This window comes from Arvicola amphibius, chromosome 9, assembly GCF_903992535.2.
Source record: "Arvicola amphibius chromosome 9, mArvAmp1.2, whole genome shotgun sequence".
Lineage (NCBI taxonomy): Eukaryota > Metazoa > Chordata > Mammalia > Rodentia > Cricetidae > Arvicola > Arvicola amphibius.
Window position 1 is genome coordinate 17,534,673 of NC_052055.2, and position 17,991 is coordinate 17,552,663.

The window sequence follows — 17,991 nt, forward strand, 5'->3', positions numbered from 1 at the left end:
AGAGCAAAACCACCCAATCCACAGGAGTCAGAATGCCAAACAAAAGAAAGGGTGAACTTGTCCACATAGCTGAAAGTAACTTAGGCTGTTCAGCTCATACGAGAGTTTGTCACTTCCTTTTATTAGACACCCCAGCATTCCCAATTGTCTTATACATTGCTTCACAACTTTCTAGTTCATGGGTGGACAGTTTTGGACAGCGTTTCTCAACCCTTAAACACAACATCACCACCAACACCACCACCACCACCACCACCACCACCACCACCACCACCACCACCACCACGTGGGGAACTTTTAAACCTCCTGATGAGCCCCCAGACTAACTACAAATTGGATCTCTTTGGGAATGACCTGGTCAAGAGGGATTTTAAAGCTACCCAGAACTTGTCAAGATGTTGGTTGGCTCTGCAAGCCAGGGCTAGTAATCAAGTCTAGTGTCTCCCAAGGGGAGGTTTCTTTTGCCCTCCAGAGGATACGTGGCAACACTGGGAGGCATTTCAGTTTATTAGAACTAGTCGAAAAGAATGGTACTCGCAGCTGAAAACCAGGATGCTAATAAATATCTAATAATCCCTAAATGACACCCCTCAATCAAAACCTATTTGCCCAAAACATAACTAGTGCTGCCATGGCTGAGCTCAGTACCTCCCCTTTCAGTCCAGCCCAACCAGCTTCTTTATCATCAACTCCCAGGTACTGTACAATCAACTACTAACTACATCTGAAAGATTCCCTGATGGCTACGTGTTCAGATAAATTCGAAAGCTAGTATAGAATATTGCCTTGCAAGGCTTCCCAATGATCGTATAATCAGTCCTGGTCTACATCTGCCTTTTATAAAATACTTTAGATGAGAATTCAAATGTGCTTAGGGATGTGCACAATAGCTCCTTCATCATGATTTCGTCTGAACACGTTTAGATTAGGAAATGAGAAAGATGTAGCCCCTCCCTCCCCGGAGTTCGTGCGCTGCCATCTCTGCATTCAGCAAAAGGAACCTGGCTGGGAATACCTGCAGTGCTGTGCCTGAGGGCATCTTTTTGTTGAGAATGCACAGGGCCTTCGCAGTGACACTAACCAGGAATATCAGAAAGTTAATATTGTCTAAGAAGTATAGGTCCCCAGTCTGACTATGCTGAGCTTCAGGGGCCTGATTGCGTCCGTGTGGCCATCATGTGTTCATTCCCTCCATGGTCTCATGTCCTGCTATACTTTTATTACTCTCGATGATTTTATCAAAGAAAACGCTCTTAGACTTCCGTTCTGATCTCAGAGTCTAACTCTTGGGGTTCACAAAGATGGAACCTATTTCAGATATTGCAATCATCAGGCAGACACAGCACACTCAAGGTTGCGAAGATAGAAAAGAATTTCAAGATAACTAAGTGAATATTAGTTCAAAAAAATATCTTTGAAAATGTATTAACATTCTCCGAGAGTCAAGCGAAGTTATGGCACTCACAGAACAAGAGATGCTATATAGGAAGTAGCCAGAGAGCAGGAAAATTGCTTTGAAATGTAGAACTACAGATTACAGTTGAAAATAAATCGCTATAAGAGCGGTAGGTAAGATTATAGCAAATACTCCTAGGGGAAGTGGCAAATGAGAATCGGAGCAGGGGTATCAGAGGGACAAGAAGAGTACGATGATGACAAAAGTCAGGTGGTTTGTGTGTGTGTGTGTGTGAGAGAGAGAGAGAGAGAGAGAGAGAGAGAGAGAGAGAGAGAGAGAGAGAGAGAGAGAGGAGAGTCAATGCAGAGGGCCCAACATTCAACTAAACAGATTTCCACACTTAGAGAGCAAAGCAAATGGAGATTACAGGAAATCACAGGAACCTTCTCTGGAGCTGAGGTGTAGCTTGGCGGCAGTGATATTTTTATAAATGGTGTCCTGATGTCTGGGCTTCCTTCTTGTTTTTTTTTTATTTCAACAAAAATACTTAATTCTCCCTGCACCTCCCTAAAATGTTACCAGTTTGGTTTACTACTTGGGATCTAACCCCGTCCCCCAAGCGTAAGCATGAAAGGTCCTGAAATCTTAGCACCTTCTCTACACCACCCAATTTTTCAGACCTTGGAACTGTGTTGGGTGCTGGCTCCTTGGGTTCAGCAGTGGTTTCTATGCCTTCCACCCCACATGTGGAGCTGTCTCTCACAGATGCCGCAGAGAGACCCTGCTTTGCCGAGATCGCACATCACAGAGGAATGTGAGAAACTAATGTTGGAGAGCCAGACTAGGAATTTGGGTGGTATCTAATGAGACGTTACTGTATTTCCCTTAAAATTCTAAAATACTCCATGACACTATTGCACGTTGACTATACGACTTTGCCCAGATATATACTTATAAAAAAAGTATGAGTCAAACATTCACTAATAAAAAGTATAAGGAAATTTATTGTTCACACAAAATGTGGCTTATCAGTTAAGAGCAATGGCTGCTCTTTCAGAAGACCTGAGTTTAGTTCTCATACTTCATACTGGGCACCTTGTAGCCACCTGTCACTCCAAATTCAGGGGATATGACGCTCTCTTCTCAGCTCTGCAGAAACATGTCGTACATGTGCACGTGTACACACACACAAATAAAAGTGAAATAAAGTCTTGAAAATAAGACAACTATTTGGAATACTGCAACTTTACCACTTATTGAGGATGGAATCAAATTCACATTCTATTGAGGTATATGTGTTTATTTCTACTTAAAGAATGAGATTTTTCCCGAACATTTGATACTGCAGGACCTAGAGCATCTTCACCGTCTTTCACACATTTTCACTTTATAATCATCAATGCTGAAAATGCTGATTTGCATAAATACATAGCGCAAAACTGCAGGAGCACTTTTAGAGTCATTTCAGAAATTGTTAAGATCCTGTCCCAGTCTCAAGGCAAAATTCATTTAAGACTTACTATGAAACTTAGGTCAGCAGCTCAATTTTAAAAATCAAACAATTTTACTCAACACGATGCAAAGATGCCCTAATTTGAAACGCTCATGCTGAGGAATAGGCGGCAGGAAAATGCTCAAATCTTTATTTCCTGTAATTCAACCACGACATTTCTGTAAAAGCAGAAAACTGCATCTGGTGAAATGTTTCAATTTATAATATACAATAGTCTCCAATCGGAGCGGACACGTTCTATGCAGCATCACCTGGCTTTGCAAGGGGTGACGGCACATGCAGTGCAAATTGCGCATGCTCTGTGGGTCAGACCGACGGTGCAATAAAATTCCGTGGTGAAAGATGGCGAGCCTTGAAGGAACACCCCAGATTCTTCACGTGTTGGGTTTCACTCATTTTTGACTGTTGTGCATTCAGAAACCGTTCACAGACAGCAGATTTTCACAGCACCCACATTCAATGGAATGACTGCCAGAGAAAATTGTGACCCGCAGCTTAAGAAGTTGGACCTAGCCAGACAGGGGTAGTGCACACTTTTAATCCCAGCCCTCAGGAGGCAGAGGCAGGAGGATCTCTGTGAATCTGAGGTCACCCTGGTCTACAGGGTGAGTTCCAGGACAGCCAGAGCTAAACTGAGAAACCCTGTCATAACAAACCAAGAAGTAGCAGCAGCAGCAGCAGCAGCAGCAGCAGCAGCAGCAGCTAGACGTTAGGGCACCTGCCTATGAATGGATTTAGCTCTCATATATGGCTTGGAAAATTGATGATCAGAATCTCCAGAGCAAAGTAAACATTGCATAAAGTTTAGAGTATCAGTGACATAAGCTATTAAACATTTTAGGAAAAGAGAAAATATCATAATTGGAAACATTAAAGTAAAAATGGCATCTAAACTATTTAAGGCCTGGCAGTGGTGGTGCATGCTTTTAATCCCAGCACTCGGGAGGCAGAGGCAGGCAGATCTCTGTGAGTTCGAGGCCAGCCTGGTCTATAAGAGTTAGTTCCAGGACAGGCTCTAAAGCTACAGAGAAACTCTGTCTCGAAAAACAAAAGAGAGAGAGAGAGAGAGAGAGAGAGAGAGAGAGAGAGAGAGAGAGAGAGAGAGAGAGAGAGAGAGAGAGAGAGAGAGAGAGAGAGAGAGAGAGAGAGAGAAATTACTTAAAACATCGCTAACTTCTTATCCTATCCATATTACTTCAAAAACATTTTGGACATTGTCTCTAACATCTTCTCCAGGAAGAACTGCAGAAATACACTGTAGCAAAGCGAAGGAGTTAACCAAGTGTTTGTGTGACTGTGCAGTGTGTCTAGGGACAGACACAAGGCAAAGACAAGGGCAGTCTGGCAGGATGGATGCGCATGCACCAAGCCAAGAAGGGACAAGCCAGAGAGGCAGGGCCCCAGGGAAAAATTGAACAATACTGGCATGATCAGAATCTTGTAAATGTTGCTTGATTTGGTCTTTAGTTCTTAAGATGAGTGCATCAAGAAATGACAGTCTATCCTAGCAATAGTGGAGAGGGTGTCTGAACTCACCTTCCCCTGTAATCAGATTGATGATCAACTTCATTGTCATTAGAGAACCTTCATCCTTCATCTGATGGAAGCAGATGCAGAGATCCATAACTAAGCACTGGACTGAGTTCCTAGAGTCCAGTCGAAGAGAGGGAGGAGGCATTATATGAGCAAAGGGGTCAAGATCATGATGGGGAAACCCACAGAGACAGCTGACCTGAGCTAGTTGGAGCTGATTGATTCTGAACTGATAGCTGTGGAATCTGTATAGGACTGAACTAGACCCTTTGAATGTGAGTGACAGTTCTGTGGCTTGAGCAGTCTGTAGGGTCACTGGGAGTTGGACCGGGATTTATCCCCAGTGTATGAACTGGCTTTTTGGAGCCCATTCCCTATGGAAGGATACCTTGCTCAGCCTTGATACAGAGGAGAGGGGCTTGGTCATGCCTCAATTTGTTATGCCAGACTTTATAGACTCCTCATGGGAGGCTTTACCCTTTCAAAGGAGTGGATTGGGGGGGGGGGGCGGACATTGAGCAGAGGAAAGGTGGGGGGAGCAGGAGGAGGGGAGGGAGGGGAAACTACAGTTGGTATATAAAATGAAAAAAAAACTTTAAAAAATTAATAAAAGAGTGAAAATAAAAAAAGAAAAAAGGAAGAAAAGGAGGGAGGAGAGATGGAGGGAGGGAGGAAAGATGATCCATGGCCTCAACAACAGCTCCTGTTTCTAGTTCCTGCCTTGAGTTCCTGCCCTGACTTCACTGCTTCACTGTAAGGTGAAATAAAGCCTTTCCAAAAGAAGGAGGAGGAGGAGGAGGAGGAGGAGGAGGAGGAGGAGGAGGAGGAGGAGGAGGAGGAGGAGGAGGAGGAGGAGGAGAAAGAAAGACAGACAGACAGACAGACAGACAGACAGACAGACAGACAGACAGACAGACAGAAAGAAAGAAAGAAAGAAAGAAAGAAAGAAAGAAAGAAAGAAAGAAAGAAAGAAAGGACAGTTTATTTGGGATATGAAAGCAAATGTGTTTATACCAAACCCTGACTGTTACTGCATTTTAACTTTCTGGGTTTAGTGTTCTGGAAGCATGGGGTAGATACTAACATTCCACTGCATTCTAGGTAAGAAGGGGTGTGGGGAAGTACAGATGAAGGGATATGCTAGTAGCATGAATTGTTTTAATTTAGAAGTTTTTAAAAAGGTGAAGCAGAGAACAGAAAGGAGGTATAAGAATCTTGCGAACAAAAGAGAAAAATCATTAACCTGGATTTCCATCACAGATGAAAGAGCGTTTGAGACGGCAGTGTTTGAGATGCAAGGCACCAACGCGCCAGGCAATTTATTGCTGTTTTTATCTTCCTTTGCTCCTCTGTCTTGTAGCATTGCTATCGCCTCATCTCTGATGTGTTCCTTTTGTCTTCTGATAGCCTTAATACTTTGTTTGGTCATTATGTAAATGATGTGGTGACACTCTCCTCTAGTTTTAAGCTATTATTTTATAAGATACATATGTGATTTCTGTTTAAAAAAAAAAAAAGAAACTCTCTATGCTGATCTCCCTTCTGGAATGCTCTGCTTTAGAAAAACAGTACACAACTTCAGTCATTCTACCAGAAAGGTGGCATCTTAAAAAAAAACAAACAGCCTAGAAGCTTGTGAGCAACTAAAAGGATGAGGAAAATATAGTATATATGCACAATGGGATATTATTAGTCAATAAAGGTGAGTGAAACGTCATCTCATATAACTCGAGCGCATCACTCTAAGTAAAACAAGTGGGACTCAGAAAGTAAAACATCACACGTTGCTTCTCATACACGCAATCTGTTGATGCAGCCATCCATGTGTGCATGAATGCATCCATGCGTTCACTCATGCATACATACATATGACATGAAAGCAGAGAGGGTGTATTTGGGGGGAGGGTAGAAACTGGCAGGAGGGGGCGGAGGAACAGGAAAGAATGGTGTGGTAATGTGAGCAAAAGACAGCAATAAATATGCATGAAGATGACAGAGTGGAAAGCTATTTTCAATGCTTAAAAATGCAAAATTAATTTTAAACAACACAAACACCTCCAGCCCAAGAAAAGACTGAATAACATGTCATTATTTTCTTGCTGTGGACTATTGACTACACTCCCATATTTCATAATGGCTCTTTTCCTGTTGTCGCTGGCTTTGAGAATGTACCTTAGCACCCATCTTTGGTGTCTTCAAGTCACCAGATGTTTGTGTGGGAACTTAGCTCTCCCGGAAACTAGTTACAACTACTTCTGTCACCCAGATACAGCTCCCCACTCTGAGGCCATTTTACATTATCTGTCTGAATATTTTCTAAGCACACAGCAGCATTGACGCTGTAAATTCAAATCTAAATATGTATTAGAACTGATCTGTCATTCAAAGCCTCGAAGGCGATAGTCTTTTACAAGTGCCAAGTTTGAATTTGACAAGTTTCCTTGTCATCCCTCTCTATGGCATGGGTTGCTTTTCCTTCTTACCCAACAGGAAAAGAAATGCCCTTTGGTGTCCAGATTTTAAGCAGTCAGTTACCCTACGGAACTCGTTTTAGGCAATTCTTTCTTTCTTATAGAAACACAAATGTGACACATGTTCTATTGGGTGACCTATTGGATTCCATAAAATACAATAGTAGCTAGCAGAATAAAAAACAGAAATATAAACACTGGTTTAATAGCAGTTATAGAAATACATTTATGTTGAATTTGCTTGAAACAGCTACTTGCATTGTAAGTATCAGTAAAATAAACTTTGGGTTTCTCTTTGGTAATAAAATATTCCTGTTTCTATAATTTTTTGAAGTCTGAATTTTGCTCTGGAGGGTAAATCCTGTTGGCTTTCTCTTTGCGAAACTCTCTACGTGTTTCCGAGCCATGCTGTAAACCAGCATTCTACCGCTGATCCACAGTTTCCCGCTCGAGACCGCAGCAGCCTACACTGTGGACTGGTTGGATGGTAGAGAACTGGGGTTTACTAAAACTCATCAGCCACACGAGCTTGCATGAGGTCATCACTTGGGTCACTTCAAAGTGTGAAACTCACTGGGCATCTGTGACACCAGCCATTGGTACCTTGTGCTTGTAGAACTGGGTAAACAGAATTTACCCAGCATGTAACTAAACTCTTTAGCTTAGATGGTTGAACTCTATCTGAAACTAAGACTCGGATAAACCTGGGACCTGACGTTCAGTTGGCGATCATCTGCTCCTTGTTAAGCCCCAGGCAATGGATTAACTGGTGTCTATATAGACTCCCTTTACCCTTCATGACAAACCAAAGAGTAAAATTTTACACCCTGGGAAACTGAGACTCATTGTTAAGTAACTTGAGCAGGCTCGCACAGCTGAAAGCGATAGGATACAAAGTTAAGCCTAGGCGGAATAAATTCAAGGCCCACTCTCCAAACCACTGACTGCAGAGGGGGAAAAAGACGGTGAGGGAGAAAAAGAGACCCAAGTAAACTGGATTTCAAGACAGCAGCACTCAGCAACCAGCCAAGTTTTCGAGAAATCTTCCCACACTTATCAGAATGCTAGAATGACTCTTAAAGCCCCAGGATGATCAGTAGCTTTAAAAAAAAAATACTGAGATTAAGCATGGGTCATCACTTTATTTTCCATTACAAATTCTCTGAATCTGGAACTTTTCCATCCATCTAGGCCGTTTTGAGAGGCTCATTTGCATGGGTCTGTTAGGACTTGGATGTCGCAGTGAGTCATATATATTTCCGCTTAGGTCTCACTCTGCGGGCCAGAGCTAAAGGCAAGTGCTATTATAGATCAAGGCCAGTGAAGTGGGTAATGAGGTTTGGTATATAAAACGCTTGGTATAAATGCAAGGGAACTTCTGGCTTTTCTTTAACATTAACAGCCTTGAGATGCATCATTTAAAATAGAATGCTTAGTAGGCCAGTAGCTGTTGGGGCATAAGCTGAGCAGACCACTGGAAGCTTCGGCAAGGTACCTTCCCCAGACATAGTGCTGTGTGCAGGGAGTTATTCTCAACACGAACTCCATGGGCGACTGCTAAAACACATAGCTGAACGGGAAGAACATTACACATGGTTGCAGAAGTCAGGGATGGAAGGGCTGCTCCAGTCAGCTTCATAAAGGAGTAGGGTCTGACTCCTCAGGCTGGCACAGAAGCTTAAAAAAAGAAGCAGCTAAAATATCTAGGCAGACGCTTCATCTCCCCAGGTCAGAAGCATTCTTACATAGTCAGACGTGTGGGCCCCACAAGAGGGGAGGTGGAGAAAAGCGGTGATAACTAACACATTAAGAGATTAATTACATTTCCCTGCAACGCTGAAGATCATATCTGGTTTGACAGTCGTCAGCCGTCTGTAGAGACTGGACTGTGTTGAATAAGTTTTCCGGCCTATAAAGGCCCTTCTTCATGGGAGATGGAGCCAGGTAGAGTGTTATTCACGGTAAGGTAGTAGTGGGAGTGCTGGCTGAAGGGATTCATAGTGAAGGGTTAACTAAAACCAACCAGTTCTCCCACCCCCTACCCCTGTCTCCCTTTCTCCCCCTCCCCCACTTTCCCTCTTCTCCTTCCATTTCTTCTTTCTCTTACTTTCTACGCATCCCCGCTGCTGTTATTTTCTCTCAAACCTATTTTAATAGCCTAATGTGTGCCGGGCATGATTCTGGAGTCATGTGGGTTTTTTATACAAATTCAGGCCAGTTTGCTGTTGCTAGGTTCAATCACACCACAGTCAACCTTTGAAACCTTGATTGCTTTAGATCCCTGGCATCAGGATTCAGGCTGACATCTCCCTAGCTTTCTTCTGCCAGAGAATAATTTCTTGAGCTTGTTTGGCGTGCACCAGGGTGCGCTCAGAAACTATCAGAAAATCAAATCGGAAACACCGTCACTTCACAAGATAACATGAGTTAAGCCACCTCTCTCCAGCATTTCTACTTCTCCCTAAGGAACCAAAGGGACTTCTAATGTCAGCCCAAGTATTCTTTGGAGGTTAACTCGATCATAAAGTCATAGTGGGAGCAAAGCTACTTTTCTGACCTAGGCCCAGCTTGGAAAATGCGCCTAGCTGTGTTTAAGGTGGGAAGCTGAGCTTCAGTGCTTCCAAGCCGGTTCAGTCCTCTAAAAGCTTGACAAACTCATTCTTGAAGCATGTGTCCGGGTCTTCCTCTTGAGGTGCAAAACTGAGTGTGACATTTAACGCCAGGGTGAGGTCTCTTCAGTTCTCTAAAATTCCCTATCTCTGTCTCTAAGGTCTGCAGGTCGTACTCTGAATTTAGCCTTAATGAGCTGCAGCTGCTGCACACCCTCTTTGGGGATTTTCTCTAAGTATTTGCCTTGGGCAGCCCTCCCGAAAGATAGCCTAGGTGATCTTCTCATGAGGGACCGTAGCATATCATGATGGCTCAAACACAGCAAAGCCTGGAAGAATCAACGTTGTCTGTATCTGGTACTAGTCAACTAGTTGGTAGGGATAAATATGCAAATGAATGCAAATCTCTGTTGCAGTGATGGAGAGAAGGATTATTTACAGAAGTGGAGGACATTCTCAAAGGGCTATTTGGATATTCTCCCACAGTGCAACTTCAGCAAATTGGTTTGACCAGAAAAATAATGCCCCTCCTCAAATATGCCTCCTCCCTCGTCTCCAGGGCCTGTGAGCAAGTTCCCAGACATGACAAGGGGGAATGAAGGTTGAAGATGGAATTATGGTTGCTAACAGTTGACCTTAAAACAGAGAGCTCTTTATGAATCATCTCGGTGTAACCAGATAAACACAAGTGTCCTTGAAGTGGAAGAAGGCAGAAAAGGGATGGAAATGAAGTAAGAAGCTCAGCTGGCCCTCAGAGGCTTTAAGGAAAAGGAGAGATCAGAAGCCAAGGTTTATAGGCAGTCTCTCGGATGGCAAGGAAACAGATTTGCTCTGAGAGTCTTCAGAAAGGGGGAAAGCAAGCAGGCTTAACTGGTTTTAGCTACTAAAGACCCATGCCAGATTTCTGACTTAAAAAGATGATAAAAATTAGGGACTAGAGAGAGGGTTAAGAGTGTGTGCTGTTTTTTGTAGAGACTTGGTTTAGTTCCTAGCACCCATGTGACAGCTCACAGCAATCTATAACTCGAGTTCCAGGAGATCCAACACCTTCTAGACTCTACGCCAGGCACAATCATGGTCCATGTACATACATGCAGGTCAATCACCCATACATGCAGGCTACATGTGCACATACATAAAATAAACATGAATATCTTTTTAAAAATTGTAAGATGAGAAATTTGGGGTTGGCAGGATGGTTCAGCTGGTCAAGGTACTAGAGTCCGAGCTAATAACCTGATTTCAGTCTCGGAGAAACACATGTTGAAAGAACAGAACAGACTCCAGAAAGACGTCTTCTGACCTCTATCCATGAGCAGTGGCATGTAGAAACACAGAGAAACAAAAAACCACTTTTTTAAATGTACTAATATTATTACTTTGTGCCCTTTTATTGACCAAGGTTTCTCATAACGTATTAGCTACGAGCTAGCAGATAAGAAAGTGGAAGACCTAATTAAAATCATCCTCTTGCCTCTCGCAACTTCACTCTCCTAATCAACGAGTTTTTTTGGTGTAGGGGGGCAATTATCCCTAATCTGCTTATTTCCTAAGGCTGTTGATGAGATCAAAGGCTGTAAAGCCTTGCTCGACTGCAGTTCAGCACTAACTCATTGTGTAAACCAGGGATCTCAGTAGTAAGGGCTAAGAAGGGAATGTGGCATCTTGCCACGTACATGTTAGCTATTGCTGCATGGGCAGAGGACTTTCAGAAAGGTTGATTCGTATTCTCTGATAAGATGGTAAGGGCCCTGTTAAAGAACACTGATTCTCAAGGAAGAGGATGGCCCATGGACCCAGTCTAGCCGCAGTCAGAAATACACAGAGGCATTTTTGGATTAAGTACCACATGACTGGTGTTACGTTACAGAAACCAAGGATCGCAGATGGCCTGGGTAGTCTTTCACAGGGAAAGACTTTTCTAGATCCTGAATGATACCATACAGGCCTCTCCATCCTCAATTGTGGATTTGACAAAATGGATTCAATGGACATGAAACGAAACAAAACAAAATAAAAAAAAAAAAACCAATGATATCCAATGAACTATAGTATACCCGTAAAGTGTTCACAGATAAGAAAGAGCCAAGCTAATTGGTGTGAAGAGATACAATGACTAAGGAACTTATCAAAGGAAGCATTTTATTTGGAGGCTTGTTTACGGTTTCAGAGGATGAGTCCCTGAGTATCATGGTAGGGAGCATGGCAGGAGGCAGGCATGGAACTGGGGCAGTATCTAAGAGCTTACATTGTATCCATAAGCGTGAGGCTGAGGGAGAATTAACTGGAAATGAAGTGCAGTTTTAAAAGCCCAAATTATGCCCCTAGTGGCACACCTCCCCTAAGAATACCACATCTCTTCATCCTTCCCCAAAACAGTTTCACCAAACATTTAGATACATGAGCCCTATGGGTACCATTCTCATTCAAACCGTCACACTTAACAAAGCAAAATTCTTAATGTTTGGATTCTTTCCAATCCTCCCAGAAAAAGCACCACCTATTTGTGGAATCCCCGTCTTCTTGCCCCACTGTCCTTATTCCCATCACCAGAGAAAGGGATTACAGAGCGACTTCCCGAATGAGCTCCATATTCAGTCACTCCTGGACACAGCCGATAGAGAAGCCTCTGGGCCCAGTTCTTGTCAAGAACAGTCCTTGGCTTTTTCCTCTGAGTTTCTCATGTTCCTGGTCCAACGATACAGGGACCTTTTCAACAAGTGGTGTTTCTGTCCACCCCTACCTCCATACGTTAGCACAAAACTTCCAGAAACTTGTGTCCTCTATCTTGACAAAATTGTGGATGACTTAATTTGATGGTTACTTCTGCTACAAAAATGCTGACCAGTTTCATTACTATTTCACGCATACATGAAATACAAAGGCTGGGAAGGAGGCAGTTCAGCAGGAAAACTGCTTGCCTGTAAACATGTTATCCTGAGTTCAGTTTCCCAGTGCCCAGGTAAAAACCTGGGGATGGCAGAACACTTCTGCAATCCCTGCGCTGAGAAGGCAGAGATGGGAGGGTCCTTGGAAGACACTGGTTAGCCAGCCATGGAAAACCAGGCAGTTAAGGTTCAGAGATGAGACCCTGTCTTGAGAACTATGGTGGAGAGTCTCCGAGGAACAGAACTGATGTTGAACTCTTGCTTACACACATGCACACAGACACATGGCACATAGATGCTGCACGTGTATATGTACGCACACAATATAACCAAACACAATTTAGGGATTCCCTTGCATCCAGAACTGCCCAGGATGTCTATGTAGGTACCTTCTGCCCAGCAACACAGGGTTTTGGTCATGTTGTAGTCTATGTGAATGATGCCCTTTGAGATTTACGGCTCTACCTTACATGACTTCATATGGGATATCTGCTTCCTCTCCTTAAAATGAGAAATAAGTTCATGCTGAAAAATTTTCTGATCTTAATTTTAATGATCATTTGGTTAACATATTGGTTTACTTGCTATGGCTGATTTATAATTTAATTTAGAATTGGGGCTTGAACTCCTGGTTAGCCACGTGTTCAACTTCATCTTGTAGAGTTCTATTGTCTCATAGTAGTTTTCTTTTGATAGTCAGATGCTTGGTGCATTTATAACACCCCATCCTTCTCCATGTCCATCCCGTCTGATGCATAATGGCTGTTTCCTGCTCAAGGTACCGTCAACCACTTCACCATATGTAAGAAATGGAGAACATGCCAGGAGCCCAGTGACTTCAACTGGTTCACGTGCATGGTTCCCTGGTGAAGTTCAGGCCATAATCCTTACCTAGGTATTATGTGAGCCTGGAAATCAGATAGACTTGGATACATCCTAGCTAAGTTATTGCTGCTTTAGGTAGATACCATAAGACTTTAGTTTCTTTAGGAAAGTGAACAACAATAGTATCGGCCTCGTGGAGTCGCCAAGCAGATGAAAGTAGACCTTGGCACAAACGGAATGAGCTCAAGAAATGTGAGCTATTGTAAGCCTCTTTCCCCAGGTTATGTTTAACTCCTGTGGCTCTGGAGGAAATGGTCTCTCAGTATTAGAGTTTAGATGCAGATAGATAGGTAGGTAGATAGGTAGACAGACAGATAAGCAGACAGGCAGACTGACAGATAGATGGATTGATTGATAGAGATTAGATATCAGAAATTAAGAGCCAAAATAATTCTTTTCCTAAAAAATCAAATTAAGAAATAACTCCAATAAGTTAGAAGAATGAATCCCCAATTTTGAATGGGCATTTCATCTGCATTTTATTTAAACTGTACAAATACAGAGAGAATATTTGCATGCCTTATGTTCTCATTGTTATACAGCGTCACCCTATGAAGTAAAGAGCTGACAGTTGCCTTGCTTTCTCTTTGCACAAGAAGACACAGAAACTCTGTTAGGTTATGGGAATGTAGAAAGTTCTGGAGGCGGTTTTAATAAGCCTCTTCACTGGGAACCCTTGCTTGGCACCAAATGACAAAGGGAGGGCTAGGCTGCTTGGGTTGATAGTATGGGCTCACTATGGCCTCAGTGAGGACCCTGGAAGACAACAAACATTTGGCTTCAAATAAAACGCACTGTGTGTGGAGGCTGAGGGTGAAGCTCAGTAGTAGAATGCTAGCCTAGGGCGTGCAGGTGACAAGGCTCCAGGTCTAGCCGGGTGAGGTGGGAAGGAGGGAAGAAGTAAGAAGTGAGGGTAAGAGAGGGCGTTGTTTTAACTCATACCTCTTCCATGGACATCTCTCACTTGCTGCCAAGTACTGAAGAGTTGGACTAGCGTTGCCCAGGAAACCCCAAGTCTCACCTAGGTGTTCTGACTGCAACACATGATGCAGTGATCTTTAGAATGTCACTGGAGAGCTTTTTACAGAACTCATTTTCCAGTTGTCTTTAACAAGTACACAACCCTTTCACACACACAAACATGCACACACATACACACACATAGACACACAGACACACATACACATGCACACACATACACAATACACACATATACACACATATGCACACATGCATACACATAACACACATGCATGCATAGACACATACAGACATATATATACATATACACACATACATATACATACATACATGTCATGTGTAGACCCACATACACATGTACACACATACACACAGGTACACACATACACACATACACATGCATACACACATACACATACATACACACACAATACATACCTGTATACATACACAAACACATACACACACACACACACACACACACACACTTTTTTCTAAGTTTATTTTCAACTCCAGGAGTCACTTTTTCTTCCTCTTTTGGCAAAAGAGTCACTTCTAACCTCCTTGACACATTATTATTCATTAAATTGAAATCAAAGACAGGAATACAGGATGGACTCAGGGGCGGTGCCTGATGTAAAATGCGAGCTGTCTCTGTCACCTCCTCTCTCCATATTGTCAGTAAGGATCACAAACTAAACAGGTGACCAGAAGCTTATAGTCTAAACTACACTCTCCCTAGATCCTACCTGTCCCTTGTCACCCAAACCAATACACACTTGAACAAGAAATTCTTTTTCCTGTTTGCTTATGTTAATCATCAAGCCAAACCAAACAGCCTTCTACTTTCTGGAATCGGAGGTGGCAATTAAATAGGAAGACATCACAAATGCTCCAGGCAAACAAACAAGCAAACAACAAAAGCCTTTTGCTCTTCCAGGCCAGGAGGCAGACCACCACATCACTTTGAAGCTGTACCAGCTGCCATTGGTTCCCCAGTGTCACGCGCCAGCACCGCAGCTGGGTGAACAGGGAACCATTACATCTTAGTTTAAGGGTTGAAGTCAATCACGGTATTATAAAGTCTAGGTTGGAAGACTGTCTCAATCGCTGAGTATGCTTATTAACTCTTCCTGCATGAATGCCACTGGACACTCCAAGCTCTGGAGAGCCCTCTATATAAGTAAAAGACCTCCAAACAGCTCAGACTGTAGTTAAAATGAAACTGAGAAAAATTGATAAAATTGTTCCACAATGTTAGGGCAGGTGAAAGTATGGAAGGGAGCTCCAGAGACAGAGGAACCGAGCTCTGGGGAGAGGGAGGCTGCAGAGTTCCTTCTTCCCCCATATTGCCACAAGCAGGGAAACAGGTACTTCCTATTCTGGTCTATTGGATGATTAGAGCGTGAAGACCCTAGATCTTCAGATATAGTTTCTAAGGTTCTTCGCGTTCATGAGCAGGGGCTACTGCTTACAAACGCAGAGTCAATTCCACACTACTCTGGGAGGCACAAGCAGAAAAACAAAACAAAACAAAAAATAAAAAAAAAAAAAACCCACTACACCAGCTCTCCACCCAGAGGAACCTGGAATCCGGACTGACCGGCTGAACACCCCGCTGGGGAAGTGAACTTGTGCCTAAATCTGCAACATCTTTCCCAGCCTTTGGCACTACTCAAAACTGCACAGCCTCGCGGATGGACTCTCGAGCCGGAGGGGAGGGAAGTGGAGAAGGATGGTTGAGGTTAGCATTCAAATACTGCCACCTCTCTCTGGTTTCTTTACCTTTCGAATCTGCACGACTGGATTGCCCTGGCTGCGAAAATTTTGCCGAAGTAGAAAAGTACCAGAGATGCCATGAGTCAGTGGCCTTGCTTTACCTTGTGGGCAGATGCAAATTCCCGTCTAACACTCCATTTCCAGTTCCACTCCCCAGACTCTACACTGCCACTTGGGTTGTCCGCAGATTTTAAAAAAAAAATTGAAACCACGTGCACCGATATGTACGAAGCTTCCAACACCATGTACGAAAGCACACCATTCAAGCCAAGAAAACCCAGGCAGTCTAGACTTTTAGTACAGCACCCGGGGCAGAGACAGGGTAGAGATGAGTTGCCCCCAGGTGGTAAAAGTTGTCAAAAGTCCATGCCTGCCACTGCTTTGGCAAAACATAGGCACTACTGGCAAGTGTGTGAGTGTAAGGGTGGGTTGAAGAAGGTTCATGCTGCGGGGTAAGGCCCACACAGCGTTAACCCCTTACCTTCCAGCAGTACTTCCTTGCCTGCGCGCTTCAGCGCCTGCACGGCTTCATCGTGGGTGGCGTCCCGCAAATCTGCTCCGTTCACCGACAGGATAGCATCGCCCACATACAGAGCCTGGGTCTGATCCGCTGCCAGCCCCTTGAAGATCTTGCTGATGAGTATGGGCATCTTATTTTCCTTGCCCCCTTTGATGCTGATGCCCAGCCCGCCCAGCTCTTGCTTCAGCACCTTCACGCCCCTCTTCTGGTTCGAGATGGACTCAGGCACCTGCTCCGGAAGGTCGGTGAAGGCTGTGCGGACCCCGGCGGGAGAGTCCGGGGGTTGAGTGACACCAGTAGCCGGGTGCCCTGTCCCGGAGCCCCTGCAGAACGAGCCATTGGTGGCAGTCCCTATGCCGTTGTACGCCGCAGCGCCCTCCTCGCAGCTCAACACCAGGGCGTCCTCGCTCAAGTTCACCAGAACTTTATGCCAACGATCCCGCACCAAAACTTCCAGCAGTCCGCTCCGCTGCGCCCGGCCGCCTCCCCCGCCAGCCGGCGCAGCCACAGCCGCCGCCGCTACCGCCATCTTTCCAGCATTCTTAAAATGCCATGTGATTGCAAACGGGGGGAAAAGTGGAGAAGGGGTGCGAGTGGGAGGACGCAGGTCGCTGGGGCGCGGGAGAAGCAAACGCCCGGCAGCGCGCTCCCAGGACTCCACTTCCCGTGTTCGCGGCCGCGATGTGCGCCACTTGGCAGCTGCTGAACTGGTTCCCCCTCGCCTGATCCTGGGCGGGGTGGAGCAACCTAAAAGAAGAAGGAGAGCCCTCGACAGGGGAGGAGGGAAAAAAGCCAGCTGCTAGTTGCCAAACCCCAACCGGAGAGGAGCCGCGGAGCCGCCAAGTGCGGTGGAGAATCGGTAGGAGGAGGCAAGGGCGGGGACCCGGGGCCCGGGCCGCTCACCTGTTCGGCCAGCCACGGCAGCGTCACACTCGCACGTCGTGCTGGCTCAGACCCGGGTGCCTCAGTTCTCTGTAATACCTTACCGCAGCTCCCCAAAACCTACCAGGTCCTGTATCGCTGCACCCACCCCGCCCCTGAGCCCTTTCTTCTGAACCAGCCTTTCTCGATGAGTCAGTCCCCACACTCAACCTTTACGAGGTGTGCGTTCTGCCTCTGTACCCTCACTCAATTCTCTTGAGCCAACTTGCCTCCGTCCTCACTCAGCTGCTGACAGACCCAAGTCTTCCTCAAACCGAAGCTTCCTAGTCTCAACTCAATTCTTGCTTATTTCTCCTTTCCTGCAGGACCCTGGGGAGGAAGGAAACTGCGGAGAGAGGTTCTAGGCTGGGCCAGAAGCCAGGGGAAAGCTGTCACAGGAATACAGCATGAAGTCACATTAAGCCTGCATACCCCTGTCCTATTAGTCAATGCAAAGACGGAATCTGAAGACAGAGCGCTTGTGACAGGGGTTCT

At 44.7% G+C, this 17,991-nt stretch overlaps 1 protein-coding gene across 1 annotated transcript in view; it reads right to left on the reverse strand.

The window, feature by feature from the left end:
• Positions 1–17,443, reverse strand: part of Sntb1 (syntrophin beta 1) — a 233,893-nt gene extending 216,450 nt beyond the window's left edge. Inside the window, exon 1 of the mRNA XM_038341200.2 lies at positions 16,537–17,443. Coding sequence (XP_038197128.1) covers positions 16,537–17,104 — 568 coding nt within the window. The 5' untranslated portion in view covers positions 17,105–17,443. The remainder of the gene's footprint in view (positions 1–16,536) is intronic.
• Between the last annotated feature and the right edge of the window lie 548 nt (positions 17,444–17,991).